This window comes from Mastigoproctus giganteus, chromosome 13 (assembly GCF_048544385.1).
Source record: "Mastigoproctus giganteus isolate SK-2022 chromosome 13, ASM4854438v1, whole genome shotgun sequence".
NCBI classification, from domain to species: domain Eukaryota; kingdom Metazoa; phylum Arthropoda; class Arachnida; order Uropygi; family Thelyphonidae; genus Mastigoproctus; species Mastigoproctus giganteus.
Genome location: NC_143587.1, coordinates 98,531,852 through 98,548,735, shown reverse-complemented (window position 1 = coordinate 98,548,735; position 16,884 = coordinate 98,531,852). Strand labels below are relative to the sequence as shown.

Genomic DNA, 16,884 nt, shown 5'->3' with positions numbered 1-16,884 from the left:
AGGCCTAAACCAGAACCAAAAGATAAAAAACGCCTTGGCCTCAACCACACTTAAATTGAAATCGTGAAAAAAGCCATAGAAGTAAATCCAAATATTTTCCTTGATCTCTTCAATAAATGTCTTCCCGCTAGTATCATTTCCAGATGAATGGTAAATCGTTGTCAGACTTCCTATCGAAAACCCAAAGAGACCGCCGGAAGAAACCCACTCCTACCGCCCCATTGCTTTGCTCTTCACTGTCAGCAAACTTCTTGAAAGGCTCCTCTCCTCACCAGATTAGATCAACTTTACGCCAACGCAGATCTTAAAGATGAAAGCCAATACGGGTTCCGTCCAGGTATATGTGCTGAAGATGCCCACCACCTCATAATAACAGCTGCCACCAATTGTAAAAATAATTTCTCGTCATCTCAGTGGATTTTGATATGCTCTGGAGACCCAGCGTCCTTAGACGCCTTCGGCAGGCCAGCATCCCATCGAACCTTTACAACTGCCTCGGCGATTACCTAACCAACAGAAGAATAAGTCATTACTATCTGCAGAAGTGTCACTTATCAGTTACGCAATTTACAGACAATATACACGGAGCAACATGGCCATAGTCGCCAATGTCCTAAAACCCAACAATAACAACTTGTCAGTTCCACAAGGAGGGGTGTCCCCAGGCTTCTTTGTTCTGGGTTCCTTCCTGCGGAGCATCGTGCTTGATGAGCTATTGAACATGAATCTGGGTCTAGTAACAGCGCAAGCCTATGCAGATGACCTTATTCTGACCCTTGCTGCCGACTCCAGAGCATCACTCGAAGCCTCAGCAAACCGTGTGTCCTACAACATCTTCAGGACTGGACACATCTACATATGCTCTCAATTTCCCCAATAAAGTCAGAATCCGTACTTTTTAAAAGGCATCCTACAGATCTCTCTATGGCCTCTCTCTCTCTCTCTCTCTCTCTCTCTCTCTATGACCCCATCACAAATCAAATTGGCGGGGAAACTATCAACCGTGTCACAGAAATGAAGCATCTTAGTATTGTCTGGGCTCGCAACTGAATTTGCATCCCCATCTAGCCTGTTTGCATAGTAAACTGCGCGGTAGCACAGTGGTATCATCACAGTTCTCCTCATACGGTGGAAAAAGCCCGTGTTCGAATCCCGTCGATGACGCGAGGAACTTTAATGGGCTTTTTCACTCAGTGGCTGAGCTAGTCGGTCACAGGCGTAGATATCAATTTTTCCCCCTGCGGATATGGGTTTTTTTTCGTCCAGCAAAACAGGCAAATGGACCAGAGAACACGCACAATTTACAGACAAAATACATATATCGGTATACATATATGTATCAATTACGGATAACCCTAATATAATAATTATTTTTTTTTTTCTTTTCTTTTTTTTTTTCTGCATGCTAAAGTAAGAAAGTGTGATATCTGGTATTAGCAGGAGCGATTTGGGGCCAAAATCATCGTTCCTTTCGTTCCTCTATAAATTAATTTTTCTCCCAGTCATAACGTATGGACAGGGAGTTTGGTTTCCCCAAGATTACTATTCCCAGAAACAGTAAAAACCTTGAAACCATCCATAGGTGTATCCTGCTGGCAATTACTGGAAATCATTTTTGTGAAGCTGAAGTACTCACCGAGTACTCCAGCCTCCAGATCCGTACTGGAGTTCTTTCCCTAGACCTAAAGGTTATCAGTAGAGGATTGCACTTCCGTGTGTGTGTGTGTGTGTGTCTCTCTCTCTCTCTCTCTCTCTCTCTCTCTCTCTCTCTCTCTCTCTCTCTCTCTCTCTCTCTCTCTCTCTCGGTATCCCCACCATCTATGACCACACTATCATCGACACTGCAAATACTATCAAGCAAGAAAAACAGGTTCTCTTTAGCAAAGTGAATGAAATGTGACAAACACGATGGACTAACTCCACCAAGGGACCCATCACAAAGAAGTTTATTCCAGAAATAGCAATTGCCTACCCCAAGCCTCCAATATGATTCTCCCTGGACTATACACTACCTTCCTATTAACAGGACATGGTCCTATCAACCCAAAACTAACAACTCTGGTTATTACCACAGATCCCTACTGCCACTGCGTCTGAAGACAGAAGACTGACATCATCTAATCTACATTTGCCCCAGCTACGAGGACCTTCGTATCCAAATAATCACAGATATACACGGCTTTCCACAAGAAAGAGAGCGCCTTTTCATAACAGACAAACAGTACTACCAAGCTTTTACCAACTTCGTCGTATGGTGCCTCCGTAGCCAGGTGGGCAGGAGCAGCAGTGCGTAGCACACGCTTCTTGATTAGACCAGGGTTCGAGCCCGTGACCACCAAATACGGAAGATACGGAAAGGTCAGGGAATGACCACCGCACATCCCGGGAGCAATATGGCCTTAGTTGCTAATCCTCCTAAAAACCAAATAGCAACAACAACCAACTTCGTCAGCAACTTTTCATCAGCAGAAGAACAATAATAGCCATAGAAGACCACACCCGCCCTGACCTTCACTAAAGTCTCCCTCTGCACCGTACTCCCAATCTGAGGAACAAACTAGGAATCCTTGCTTAAACCTCTAGCCAACTGAACCCGGATTTGATTAAACCGAGCATGATTCAATTATCATCCCTAACTAAGACATTATTGGATACCCATTAGCGGGGGAAAAAAAAAAAAAAACGCTAACCCAACCACTCAACTGTGCACGATTCTCCAATGATAATCCCCTAACCCTGGAATTTCTGTCCCCACTAGAAACTGGACCTGCTGACCCTGGGCATCACAAGCCTTGACATCGTCTCTTGGTTGTTGTTGTTGTTGTTGTTGTTATTTGGTTTTTAGGAGCATTAGCAACTAAGGCCATATTGTTCCGTGGATATGCAGTGGTCATTCCCTGACCTTTCCGCATCCTCCGTATTTGGTGGTCACGGGCTCGAGCGCCGGTCTAATCAAGAAGTGTGTGCTAAGCACTGCTGCTCCTGCCCACCTGCCTACGGAGGCGCCTATCGTCTCTTGGTAGGATATGTATATTCTGCTAGTAGAGGATAGGATAATATGCTAACCTAGTCAAAAGACTAAGTAGGATTCCCAAGACCAATGCTAACGCGAGAGAATTTCGGGTAGGGTCATCATTTTTATTGTGCCGAAATATTTCCCTGGACTGAAATTCATACAGAACTTGACCTTCTACGTAGGCGACCACACCCAGCACTCTCGCTAGGTGGATTTTCTTTCCTATCCCTGAGGATACCCCCCCCTTTCGCTTGGTGGAGCCAATGTTCCATTGATAACTAGGGAGAATGCCTACTCTTACGTCTTCCCACTCTTACTTTCATCCTTCTGTACTCCCCCAGCGCTCGGGTAACATGAGGTGCCATTAGGGGCCCTGTAAGAACACAACAACAAAACTCAACATAATATTAGACACATACCACACACAACACTTTTTTGGCTTTTAGAATACTGCATACTTCACAAGTGTACTTATGGCGCAGTTGTGGGAAACTGCTAGTGGCGCCCCCTTCCCAAATACTATTTATAGAATATCCGCAAGAATGGAAGATCTATAGGTTTTGTCAATGCTGAGCTTCTGAGGGTCAACTGATAATCTATTAGCACGTTTCCATTTAATTCCATAATGGAATTAAATGGAAACATGTGATTCAGAAAAGTCATGCTAAGCAATTTCGATCTTTGTTGGGGAGTAGGTTAGTGTGGCTTCGGCTGCTTGGTGGAGATTTGGAAAGGATATCCCAGACATCTGATGAGACGATAGTTCCGGACAGCAGTGAAGCAAGGATGAGATGGTTCCTGGAAATGATACGGTGGTAGCACATTAAGGTGCCGTGGTAGCACCTGTTCGGCCATTTTAGAAGCCAATATTCGAGGCGTAAGAATCTGAATTGTTAAGTAGAAGGTGCAGAAGACCATATTACCGAGGCATATGAGGGAATTGGGCCTATGCAACAAAGAATGTAGCTGATGAAGATGTAGATTATGGAAGTTGGAGATCTGTTGGGCTACCACAAAAGTAAGGTCTTTGTCCCAGGTGGCGCTGAGATATTTGTACTGGGTAACTTTTCACTTTACTTCTTAATTTTATATATCAAATAAACAATGACAAAAACTTACTTTACAAAATAAAATCGTTTCACTGGGAAAAAAAAAAAAATCAAATTTCAAACCAGATGCAAAATTTAAAAAAATGCTACCCCGTATTTAAACTGTTTGTGACCCACAGTTTGAACATCTTTGCTCTAATTAGTTCAGTTATTTGACTAAATAGATGGCAAATAAATATTTTATTATTACGATTAATATCACCACTACTACCATTACTGTTGCTGAATCCTCTGTTACATGTTTGATAGTTATACAAGTGTCATATTAATCGGACCACAATTCTGTTCTCTTTTCTTCATCAGTCACGAAGCTTTCTTTGTAACTTGATAGCGCATTACTGAAGAGGGTGCGATCTGCTGGCATTTTAAACTATTAGCGTTTTAATCATGTCAGCATTATTGGCATTTTGAAACGTTGGTATTTCGCCACTTTTGCCGTTTTGGGATGTTAGCGTTTTGACTCTGTCGCATTAGTTTTGCAATACGGCTTTCACTTTGATGCGTCTTCATCCTGTTGGTGTTTCGGCGTGCAACATATTTAACACCATCGGCACTTTGACACATCCGGAGCCTCGACTTTCAGAGTTTCGGTTGTCAGTATTTTGTCTTCTGGCAGTGACTCACATGATCAACCAGAATTGTCTGTTTTGATGACTGTTAGATTGATAATTATCTCTGCTGCAGGAACCAAAATCTCTGCTCAGTAAGGCGAATTATCCAGTATATGTACATGCAACCCAAAAAGTTGCGTGCACTGTTTATTTCCAAATTTTGATGACGTTCATACACATTGTAATCCTTAAACGTTGCGAGATCGAGGATAAGGTACGTAGTATATAAGCTTTCTTCGTATTTTTCTTTTATATATATATATATATATATATATATATATATTGCCCATTATTTTGGGTTTATATTTGTCCCCTCCCTCGCTCTCCTAAATTTATCCCTGACAGTCGAGAATTACATTCAAGAAGATACCATTAGCAAACAGAATATTTTGGAGTTTTCAGCCTGGTAACTAAAGATGCCAGAAGAACATTTAGAAATCACATCTGTCGATAAAAATATACAGCACAGTTCGCAGAATTTTCAATATACATATTTTTAATTTAATTTGCTTATTTTTCACCATAACCAACGGCAAGATACTGACATTTAATATTCCCCTTTTGGTCGAGGCGATAGTTCGCCTGGGTTCTTTTCGATGAAATTTAATCAATTCTTAAATATCGCAGACCATTTTCATTACCATTCTAAATTATGCATATAAAAGATTAATGGACGGCAGAAATTTCAAATCTGCTGTTCAGTTGGTGACTGAAATTTTAATAACTGCAGAATTTCATTTCCGAAATATTGACATGAAACGAAATATTTCCTATTTCAATGACTTAGGTTAGATTTCCCTATTACTGGCATATCATCGAAACACCAAGGGTTTAATGGTAGTCATACATTGAAATAATTCATTATGAATGTTATAAAATTATTTTAATATTATTTGGTAAATATTTCAAAAATTATAAACAATATCCGTTTTTATTTTATTTTAGGAGCCATTCATGTATTGCGACACATTTTTGGTGGTGGCTCTAAAATTTTGTTGGAGAAGAGGATTCAAGAAATTGTAATAAAAAACATACCTCCAAAGCTTATAGAAATTTTCATCATTATTCACCAACTAAAACTTACAAGCACGGCAATAAAGCAAGTTTTTTTTTTTTTTTTTTTACGACGAGCCCTTTGATCGTGGTATCAAATGGTATGGTTACATAGACGCAAATTCCTAATATAAGCGTTTGCTGTAATTTCTATTTAGTGAAGTGCTCTTAATAAAGGAAATGGATAAATATACTAAAAGTTTCGAGGACGAAATGCGGAAGATGCCCAGCAAGAATTTTTCTACTTCTTTAGAAACCTCATTAAAGAGAAATGGATTTGATATGCAGTTTCTGCTAGTGACGTCTGAAGACATCGGATATAAAATGTTAGGCGCTGAACTTAATGATCAGAGTGCTGGCATCAATTTAAAAAAAAAAAAAAAAATCTTGAATGCGTTATTATTTATTTTTATTACAGTTAAACAGCCGTAGAACGATTTACCTGTTCTTTTATGAAACTGAGTCGGAATATGCGTTGGGAACACAAGAATCATTAACTTCTTAATGTGTTAGACTACGAAATAAGCTGTTGTTCAACAGGACTAAACAACGCTTCACTCGTGATTTTCTCAATGAGTGTTCTTGGTATTCCATCAACGTTGGTGACAAATATTTTTCTCTTTCCCCTCTATTACTGTATTGGGCTTCCTGTGAGTTTTGAATGTACTGCTATATGTGCAAAAAAAAAACAGCTAGTGTGGAAATTATGGGTTTACAGAAAGTGTATCTGACGGGTATGAACCCCTTTGTAGAACCAAAAAAATTTGAAATCACACGATACATCTGACTGACCACCAGTTGAAAATTCTGAAAACAATACATAAAATTTAAACCACTGCACAAATAAAGTTGGGTATAAATGATAAATGTATAACGGTTTACAAAATAGCTGACAGACAAATGAAATTCTGGTATTCAATAAGTATCCAGCAAAGAAAGTTTTAGATCTCAATGAAGAGTATGATTACCCCCGATAGCCAAACAACTCACGACGAAACTAATTCTGTTTCGTAATTCACAAGACAATATAGCTGGTGGTCGCTACCTACTATTTCGAATAAATCTGGAATTAACGACCACTGGAAACTGAAGGACTTCTTGAAGACCTCTTCGGTTATGGCTACAGTTAGCTGATCTCAAGCGGACAGAGCAAAGCTTTTCCACGGAAGATACTCTCGGTTTTTCAGCCTGCATTTATCTTTCACAGACATACTATACATGCTCAATGGAGTTCGGGTCAGGAGATTTCAGTGGCCACTTCGTTCAGAAAATACTCCCATTCTAAAGAGTATCTCCACCAACCGCACTCCATAGGGAACGGCATTATACATTCCTAAAAGATGTAACTAAGGATTTCGTCTCCACATGTACATGCACAGCAATCACAGTTCCTTTCTCGCAGATGTGCACTCGATACAGGATGCCTGCTCAGCTCTTTTCGGCAATGAGGTGTTGTCTTGTATACAGACCCCCACTTCCTCCACATTAGTCGACTTTGTACAGCTCTTCAGGATACTTCTCCTATCTATCTCCACAATAAGATTTCACATTTAGCTGTTCCAGACTCTCGTAACCTCTATCTTTCATTGGTCCACTTCAGTTCTGCCGTCCTTCACTTGAAGGAATCATTCATATACGGCATCTCTTTACCATTGAACCATAAAACGTTTGAAATGAGAGAGCCTCAATCTGAATGGTCTATTTAAAAACCATTCATATTCGCATATCGAAACAGAGTACACATTTGCATCAGTTACTTGCTTGATCAATAAGCACAGTTTTAGAGTTAAGGGTGATTCGAGCAAAGTGAACTTAACTGTCGTCCACCAGTTTACAATCAGAAATAATGTATATGATATTAAACTAACTAATAAAAAATAATATAAGAAACAAGTTTTTCAAAAATATACCTTAATTCCGATAAAATATATAAGGTGTGGCCTTTGTTTTTTTTTTTTTTTTAATGAGGCATTTTATGTTGCAGGGGTAAAGGCCACACCTTATATTTTATCAGAAGTAAGGTATATTTTTGAAAAACTTGTGTTTTATATTATTTTTTATTTTCTTAAAAAAAAATTATGAATAGAAATTTTCATACATTTTTTTATAAATAAAGTATGATTACGTCAAAAGATTATTTACAAAATTAAATCCTAATCAAATAAGAAGTGGGGAAAAGGTCCGAAATCCGGGTTTGGTATAAATCGAGGTAGTCAATATATGACATGCAATGGCTGCACGGTGCACCGCTTGATAGAATGCATTGTCACGCGAATTAGGAATATGCACAAAATTTCAGCCTTCTATCTCTATTAGAAGTAACTTAAAAAACGATAGGCAGATTTAATGACAGAGTCACTGACTTAATATAAGGCATATAAAAATAACAATTGAAATACTGCATGCAGAATAGTGAGAACATTACCTTTACACCATAGGATATGGGGAAAAAAAAAAAAAAAAAAAAAAAGGAACAAAGTCTTTTAATAAAGACGTTCTCACTCAGTGAAAGCTTATTTCACCTTGCTTTGTACTGCACTATTTTCAAATAAATAGCAACTCCCAAAAGAGAAATATTGATCTAAAAGAAGATATCATGGTCTTTTCAACAGCAAAGGATTCCTTTCCGCAAAGTATAAAGAGATTCTTTTCCTTTGGATATTCAGAAATCTCTTTAAAAAGGTTCTTAAAATGTCTTATCAGTTCATCAGCGAATGTGCCCACACTGAAGGCCGCTGTTCTATTCGATAGAAACCAGCAGCGATTAGTGACCCCACACAATTCGTGGAATGGAACTCAAAAACAAACCGGGAGCTTAGCAAACAAGAGTCCCGCCACTGCAGAAGAACTTCGGTTTGGAGTGAAACAGCAAAATTGGGAAAAGAACACTGATATCAACGAATTAGAAATACATATTATTAAATCTCCTTATTTCTGAAAAGTTGTATGTCACAAAAATTCAGTACAAAATTCAATATTAATAATTATTTATTAATAAATAAATATTTAAGTATTGGGGCTAATAGCAGCTTCATTCCTGGGGCTGATGGAACTGCTAATTCCACTTTTTTTCCTTTTTAGGATTCCATCCATGATTTTATTTAAGAATGACTTTACCTTTTGTACAGCGGCATAAATTCAAAAGAAGAAAGGATATATTGTGAACCAGTTTGCACATGTGACGTTTATCAACCACGGTAGTTATCTACTGGCTGCACATGTAAGCCAAGTACATTTGATAATGTACATGGTTCCTCTTATCTGGATGTGACGATGATGTCGGCTAACTTAAACAGAAAAATTGTTGATTGGGATGTTAAAAAGTATCTGACAAACAGTGATCATAGAGGCATTAATTTTAAGTTATTGTACACCTGTTATGGAAATGCTTCCTTGGCTTTTATAATGATTTTAAAAGGTATAATTATAAAAAAAATAGATCTGGAGAAGTTTAGAGGGTCATTTTCTGTTAGTTTTGATTATACCATGGGGTAAGAATTAAATAGTATGTCAGCATTAGAGTTGGTATTTTATGTGCAGAGTTGTTTAGCTAATGCTCTTAGTTTCTCTGTCAGGAAGAAAAGGGAGAGTGGTAAACCTGTTCCATGGTGGTCAGCTGAATTGACCTTTGATCAGAAGTGAGGTTTTTAATCTACGGAAAGTATATTAAAGATCTAGAGCTGGGGGTGGGGGAGAAGATGAGAGGAATAAGGATCTTTATAACCTGAAAAGGAAGTATTACCATCAGCAGATTTTAAAATGTAAGGTTAAAGCGTGGCAAGATCTTGTAAATGATGTGGGGAATAGCGATCCTTGGGGCCTCATTTTCAGGCTTACTAGGAATAAGTTCAATATAAGTAACTTGATGTATACGGTGGTGGTGAACGGAGCGGAATCCTCTGATTGGGTAACGACAGTAAAGGCAATTGTACAGAAGCTCTTTAGGAGGGATTGTCTAGAGGATGATAATGAATGGCAAAAGGAGGTTAAAAGGCTGAATGAAGAGTATGATGGAAGGGAGGAAATGTTGTTTAATACTGATGAACTTGTGCAAGTTTGATCAAAATTAAATTTTAATAAGAGTCCAGGAATGGACTTGATTGAAAACAATCGTATTGTGAGAGCTGTAGAGAAATTTTTCTGCCATATTTTTAAACATGTTTAACAAATGTCTTTTGGAAGGTGTGTTTCCGGTTCCTTAGAAGATAGCTTTACTGAAATTGTTGCTTAAGCCTGGAAAAAATGAGAATGACCCAAAAGCCTTTCGCCCAATCTCGTTATTAGCGAATTTGGGGAAGGTATTTGAGCGCCTGTTAACTAATTAGACTGCTATCTTCATTTGAAAACAGCCATTTATTGTTTTCTCACCAATACAGTTTTAGGAAGAAGTTTTCAACTGAGGATGCAATACATGATCTGTTGGATTATAACAGACGGGCAGATAAAAAATATGTGTTAACTGTGTTTATTGACTTTGAGGGCGCTTTCGACACTGTTTGGTACGAGAGCGTCCTCGAGGTTTTAAGGCGACTGGCATGTCCTGATAGGTTATATAGGATAATTCAAAATTATCTGAGCAGAAGGAAGGTAGTTGTCAGATCACAATATTTAAGATATGAAGACAGCTTGAGTAGGGGCTGTCCCCAGGGATCGGTATTAGGCCCAGTATTTTGAAATTTGGTAATTCAATGGTTGTCAATGGATCACAAGGATTGCCACAAAGTAGCTTTTGCGGACGATGTGGTCTTTGCAGTGCAGGGAAATTCCAGAAATGAGTTGGAACTAAAAATTAAGGATATAATTGATAGCCTGGTGTATTGGTCTACAAGTAATAAATTGGTGGTTTCCTCGAGCAAGACTAATGATGTTGCTCAAAGGGAAACTTGATTACAGACAACCCCCAAGGCTGCTTTTATTAATGGCAAGCGGGTACTATTGGTATCTCAAAATATATATTTAGGAGTTCTGTTAGATGATAAATTATCTTTTTTCCCACACTTGGATTATTTAAGAAGTAAAGTTAAGAAATATGCTGCATCTATTGTAAGGATGACAAGAACTGAGTGGGAATTAAATAAGAGAGTTCTAGGGCTATATTATAAAGTTATTTTTATTCTAATTGTAACCTATGCGGCTTCGATATTGTATGGGAGAATATCCAATGTCAAATTTAGAAGTAAGTTGATGTCAATTCAAAGATCAATGTTGTTGTTATTGGTAAGAGCTTGCAGGACAGTGTCAACAAATGCTCTGCAAGTCACTGCAGGAGTATTACCGAGATTGTCAGTTGTTACATACAGCCTTTGGTTACAATTTAAGGAAAAGAATACAGATATCATGTCTTGGAATAATTAATGATGTGACAGTGGGAGCTAAAGAGGGAAAAAAGGAGATTGTTGGTAAACTGGAAATACGGCAGGACAGATGGGATGTAAGTGTAACGGGGGGGGGGGGGGTTACCAGATTATTTATTCCAAGAGTTCATTTTACATACCAGAATAAGCAGTGGCTTTTTCCTAATATGTTAACGTCCTATATATAAACGGGACATGGATCCTTAAGGAGTAAGTTATATGATCTTGGTCTGGAAACCCAGCCAAATTGTAATTGTGGTCATAATAAGGAAAGTTGAGATCATGTATTGTACGACTGTTTATTGTATGAGGAATATCGCCAATTGTTCAGGAATGAATTATTATATTTTGGAAGAGGATTTTGAGCCTCATTACATAGAGACTAAGCCTAATTTTAATAAGTTTAGTAATTTTTGTGAGTTAGTATTTCGGAAGAGAAGAAGGCTACAAGTGTTGGTGGATATTTTTTAGGCATTCTGTATACTGGTGATGTTGTTGATACTTCATCTGGTCTGACGCTTTTATCTACTCTTAATAGTGTTAATATTATTATTATTATTGTTTTTTTTTTTTTTTAGGACCTCCTGGGTTAGATCCCTAGGAAGATGGCGCCCATTGGAATTGCACTACATCCAAGGAGCGTAGAGATGGTACTTAATACCGACAGAGATGATCCAAGTCTGGCTATAGGTGCCAAGGGACGAGAACCAGGGGCAGTCACGCTTGAGTGTATGCCTCCTGGTGGCGATGAGGCTTTTCTTTTTTCTTCCCCTCCCTATTAGTAATAGTTCTTTTTTCGATATATGATATTGGGTGGAGATGGACATGTTCATCATCATATAAGGAAACTTAAGAGATGAGACGCTGGAGAGTGTCATTAGGAAGTGTTCTACGTATCATGAGGTAATTTTTTTTTATTTTTTTACAAATGCTAAAAATTACTATATCTCACCTCTAGAATGTGCTCGGCTTGATTTTCACGGTCCAAACGTCGAGCTGTTGTTGTTATGACACCTGCAAAAATTTGAATTGCATGATTACGATAATCAATCAAGAATCAATAACTAAATAATAAAAATAATATTCATTCCTTCTGGTACTGTAAATGTAAAGCCTCAAATCGGAGAATACAATAATAATAACATAATATTAAAATTATTGGATTTATTATAATTGGTGCCGCCACAGAGAAATTTGCAGTCCACCAGATGAGTGTTTTTGTTTTAGTAGTAGAACTAGCAAGCATATTTTTGCTGGTATTATTTATTATCATCTCTACTGCACTCCTACATATTTTTGATTTCTTTGCCATTCAGGAATTGTAATGTTACTATAATGAATATTATTAAAAGGAATTAATTATTCACGCATTAACAGGTGGGGGATACTTAAAGGACACAATTTGAACACTGCTTCAGCCAGTGCCCACCGTCCAGCAACTGACCACAGAATAAACGTACTTTACAGACAATACACTGATGTCTCACAGCCATAGTTTCTTGGCGCATAAAAAAAAAAAAAAAAAAAACAGAAGTACCCACCTGGAGATTAATTAAAATTGAACGCAGAAAGAATTAAGTTGCATACGCAACCTTGAATAATACACGTCCATCGGAAATAGATATTAGCATATGAGTACTGACATCCATTTATTTAATATTTCTTTATTAATAAATAAATAATGGAAACACTAAGAAACACATTTATTCGATCTATATTCGTCACAATAAGGTTACCGCCAGAGCCAGATTTAAACTTGTTGTGACCCTAATCTATAACATGTATGAGGCCCTTCACCAGTTCACTGTGACAATATTAAAAAGAATTTAAGATGGAGCGAGGCTCCTTGTAATATGCGGCCCTAAGCTGTAGGTTGTGTAGCTTATGTGAAAATTCGGCCCTGGTTTACCGCAATGTTATTCATAAAATATATCAGCATTAAAATTGCAAAAACGCTTTGAATGAAGCAAGCCAGTATAGTTTAGCGTATAAGAAAATTCTTTATTGAATTCTTTTTAAACTGACTGAAGCATTTAATTTTTAGATTTTTAAATAGATCGAATCTATGTGTGCGCGTGCTCAGGAGAAAATTTATTACGAACGCTATTTCACGCATGTAAATAGAATGATCCCTCCCCCGCCGCCCCAATATGTGTACCAATGGCCACACTAAAACAAATAAGCGACGCGATCTAACTAATTTTGAAAGTGGAATGATAGCCAGAATTACGGAAAAAGTATAGCCAAGTAATGAATATATTTGGAGCAAAACTTGGTGGCTAGAAATTGATGGATGGCAGAACAGCATGCTCGTCAGTACTGTCAATGATACATATTCCACTAATTCAAATAACATCTCTGCAATCGTATTCCACAGGGACAGAATGCACCGTGGATTATTTATTTATTCAGTTGGAGATCATAATCTGAATACAACAGAGTAATGGTCTAACATCTATTCTAGGCTAACTGAGTGGCTGTGCGGCGCACACGAATCACTGGAAGGAAGTGGAGACTGAAAAAAAAAAAATAATAATAATAAAAAAAATAGACGACTGGTTCTAAGAATCTCAGCTGCATCACGCAGATTGCTGTATCAGAGAATGAAGAAAACAACTTTAAAGCTAAGGACCCCCAACGTTTAGTAGAGAGATTGTAGGCCGGTGTGAGGGAATGGGATCCCGATATTCATAGATCAACAACTGAGAAGCATGTTTCATCATCATTGCGACCATGCGTGTTCAACAATATAACTGCATTTCTCTCCCCCCCTCCCCCGTTGTGATGTCTATTTCCAAAAAGAAATTATAATCCGCCATCGGTTCATGCGGAAGTTCCATGACGCCACTACTTTCTTGGCTCGGACTTCCGCCAAACTTCAACTCCTCAGGACATCTCTAAAATAAGATTGATAGGGCCATTAGTTATATTGAACACACCACCGGAATGTTCAGCCATTATCTCATTACTGTGGAGTTCGTGCGGAGGTGAATGGATATCCTGCGAAATATTATAAAGGTGTTTCTATCAAATCAACTGGTGCGCATATGTTGTGCGTGTGTTCATCCTAATTTGCTGAAAAAATGCATTTCGTTCGCGTCTTTCCCTCTCTCTGGGTCACATTATGGAAGTGAAATGGCTAGTAAATCACAGCACAGGATAAGAAAACGTGAAAATACACAAAACTGACAATAATCGAGCGAACAGCAGTATCGACGTTAAATCGATTTCCATTCATAGTTGAACAAGCAAAAAAAGTAAATAGGTTCGAAGCTGCCTTCCTAGCAGTGCAGGACAATGACCTAACAAAGCCAAGATCCCTCTATACTGGTACATCAATCAGACGTAAAGGAAAAACAGGAGAGAAAAAATACCAAACGAGTCGACCGTGGGTGCCTCTGGTAGTCCGGAAGTCGACAGTAAACAGTTTAGACGAGCGGGAGATCTCCGTACCTAAACTACAGCTCGTGGAACAAGCTCCACGTGCGACACGTGCCTCACATTCCGTTGTTATAGTAACAAACTGTGTAGACAAGGTCGCTGAAATTGATAAACTAAGCTAGAAAGGGAGATGGCACGTGGCCAACAGCAGAGAAGGGGGAAACGGGATCGGGGTGGGGGAGGGTATAGACACAAATGTGTAAGGCAGTTAATGCAAACCCGCTGGGATCTGCTAAAGTCCAACACGTTCCCACCATTCAGTAACTTGGTTATTTCTAGGTTTTAAACTGAATCATAGTTATTACCACAAGAATATGACTCTCACGCGTTACTACGAATTTTCGTTTACTTCAATTACAGCGGCTTTATTATAAGTCACTGTTCGAAAAAAAAAAAAAAAAAAAAACTAGCTGCTGTAGCTGAATGGTCAAGCACGCATGACTGCAAAATACGGTCATGTTCTTCTATTCTCTCTACCTTATTAACGTCTCTGACCTGCGTGTCCCTCCAATGAATACACAGAAAATTTATTTTATTTATCTTCCATACGAATTTTACCACAGTCTTTGGTCGCGATAACAGAGGGCGACACTTCACACCACGCGATTGCGCACAATCCCGGATTTTATCCTTTCTTCAGCTGAAAATCAAAAACTAGTTGGTGACGTACAACTGAATGTGGTCGGCAGAAGGTTAGCATTCATACTGTATGCAGAGTCGGTTGTATGCCATATTCTTTATGAGTATTCTACAACTGATATAACAAGTTGCAGAACTAAGTTCTAGGCGGGTCGAAATTTTATAATTTCGTCTATCTGAAAGACATTAATAAAGGGTACAATAATTATGTATTCCTTACTAATTGTTCGTTATTCTTATCGGTACCCCTACACTACACTTTCCTGCAAAATGAGAGTGTAGTGTAGGGGTACGGATAAAACACGAATGGAAGTGAACGTTTCCACCTTCATTTGTATTTCCTGCCAAACAGCGCACTCTGAGCCTTCATATACAAAAAAAAAAAAAAAAAAAAATATGGCTTGTATATTACACATTAGTGAGCATGATTTGTTTAAAAAAAAAAAAAGTGTTTCCCTTCCCAAACACAGAACTTCCGAATAAGCACTGTGAGTAAATAAAGAACGACAGTTCCAGACAGTAGTTCATTTTGACAATCAATAGCCATAACCAGCAATCGTGAATGACAAGTATTTTTTGCTTTGATCGTTATAATAGCAGTGCACATCAGGGAAATTAATCATGTGTAAACGCTTTTCGAATTCCATCAGACGTAATCAAGCTTTCTTTTGTGTTCTTCTTCTTCTTTCCCCCATCAAAAGGTAGATGGATGGTACACTCCAAGTGCATTTTGCAAATTTAGTGTGCCGCGGGCATAAACAAGTGTACGCTAATCCCTAAAAAGGGATCAGTTCCATATATAAAAAGGTTACGAAACATTTCAATAAAGGAGCAAAGGTCAATCATGATCATTGTACTAAAATAAACGCATGGATGCATGCATCCGCACTGTAGAGTTTTAGCCGCACGCATAAGTGCTCAATCCATGAATTATTTAAAATATTATGTACTCACATTATTATCCTCTCAACGAATGCAGAAAATTTATCAGGTTTCAGATGCTCTTTAATCTTAACTTTATGTTCAGACTTGACAGCTGCATGTTTTATGTATAACTTTTATACTCAAGTGAAAGAGAATATTAATCCCCAAAAGAATATCATTTATGACATGTCATATTCTGTTGGGGAATATACTCCACAGTACTATTCTCGTGTATTTTAACATTATTACTTTCTGTGGTATTTACAATTACGTTCCTTTTTTAATAGAAATGTTTACAGCTTCTATTTTTATAGAGATAGTAGTAGTGGCATGCCGGCCGGGCTAGCCAGGTGGTTAAATTGCCTGCCTGGCAACCAAAGGTCGCGGGTTCGAATCCCGCCTCGGGCTTGGATCAAAGTACTGCAAAAACTTTGGCAGGTGCACTATGGCCACAGAAGCCGATGCGCCAACAACTACCAAAAAAAAAAAAAAGTAGTGGCATGTGATGCAAGAAAGCAAGTGATACAGCATCAGCCAAAAAAAAAAGTAGTGGCATATGATGCAAGAAAGCAAGTGATACAGCATCAGCCAAAAAAAAAAATATATATCACACCATTCCCTCCAAATGCCTGTCCAGTTCCTCCTTAAATTTATTTAACCTATCAACTTCCACAACGACAGATGGAAGTTTGTTCCAGCAATTCACCACCCGCTGGCTAAAGGCAAATTTCCGCACA

At 38.3% G+C, this 16,884-nt stretch overlaps 1 protein-coding gene across 1 annotated transcript in view; it reads right to left on the bottom strand.

Moving 5' to 3' along the window:
- Positions 1–16,884, bottom strand: part of LOC150076295 (fat-like cadherin-related tumor suppressor homolog) — a 780,225-nt gene that overhangs the window by 614,316 nt on the left and 149,025 nt on the right. Inside the window, exon 3 of the mRNA XM_090387312.1 lies at positions 12,096–12,157. Within this exon, the coding sequence (XP_090243438.1) occupies positions 12,096–12,157 (62 nt within the window). The remainder of the gene's footprint in view (positions 1–12,095; positions 12,158–16,884) is intronic.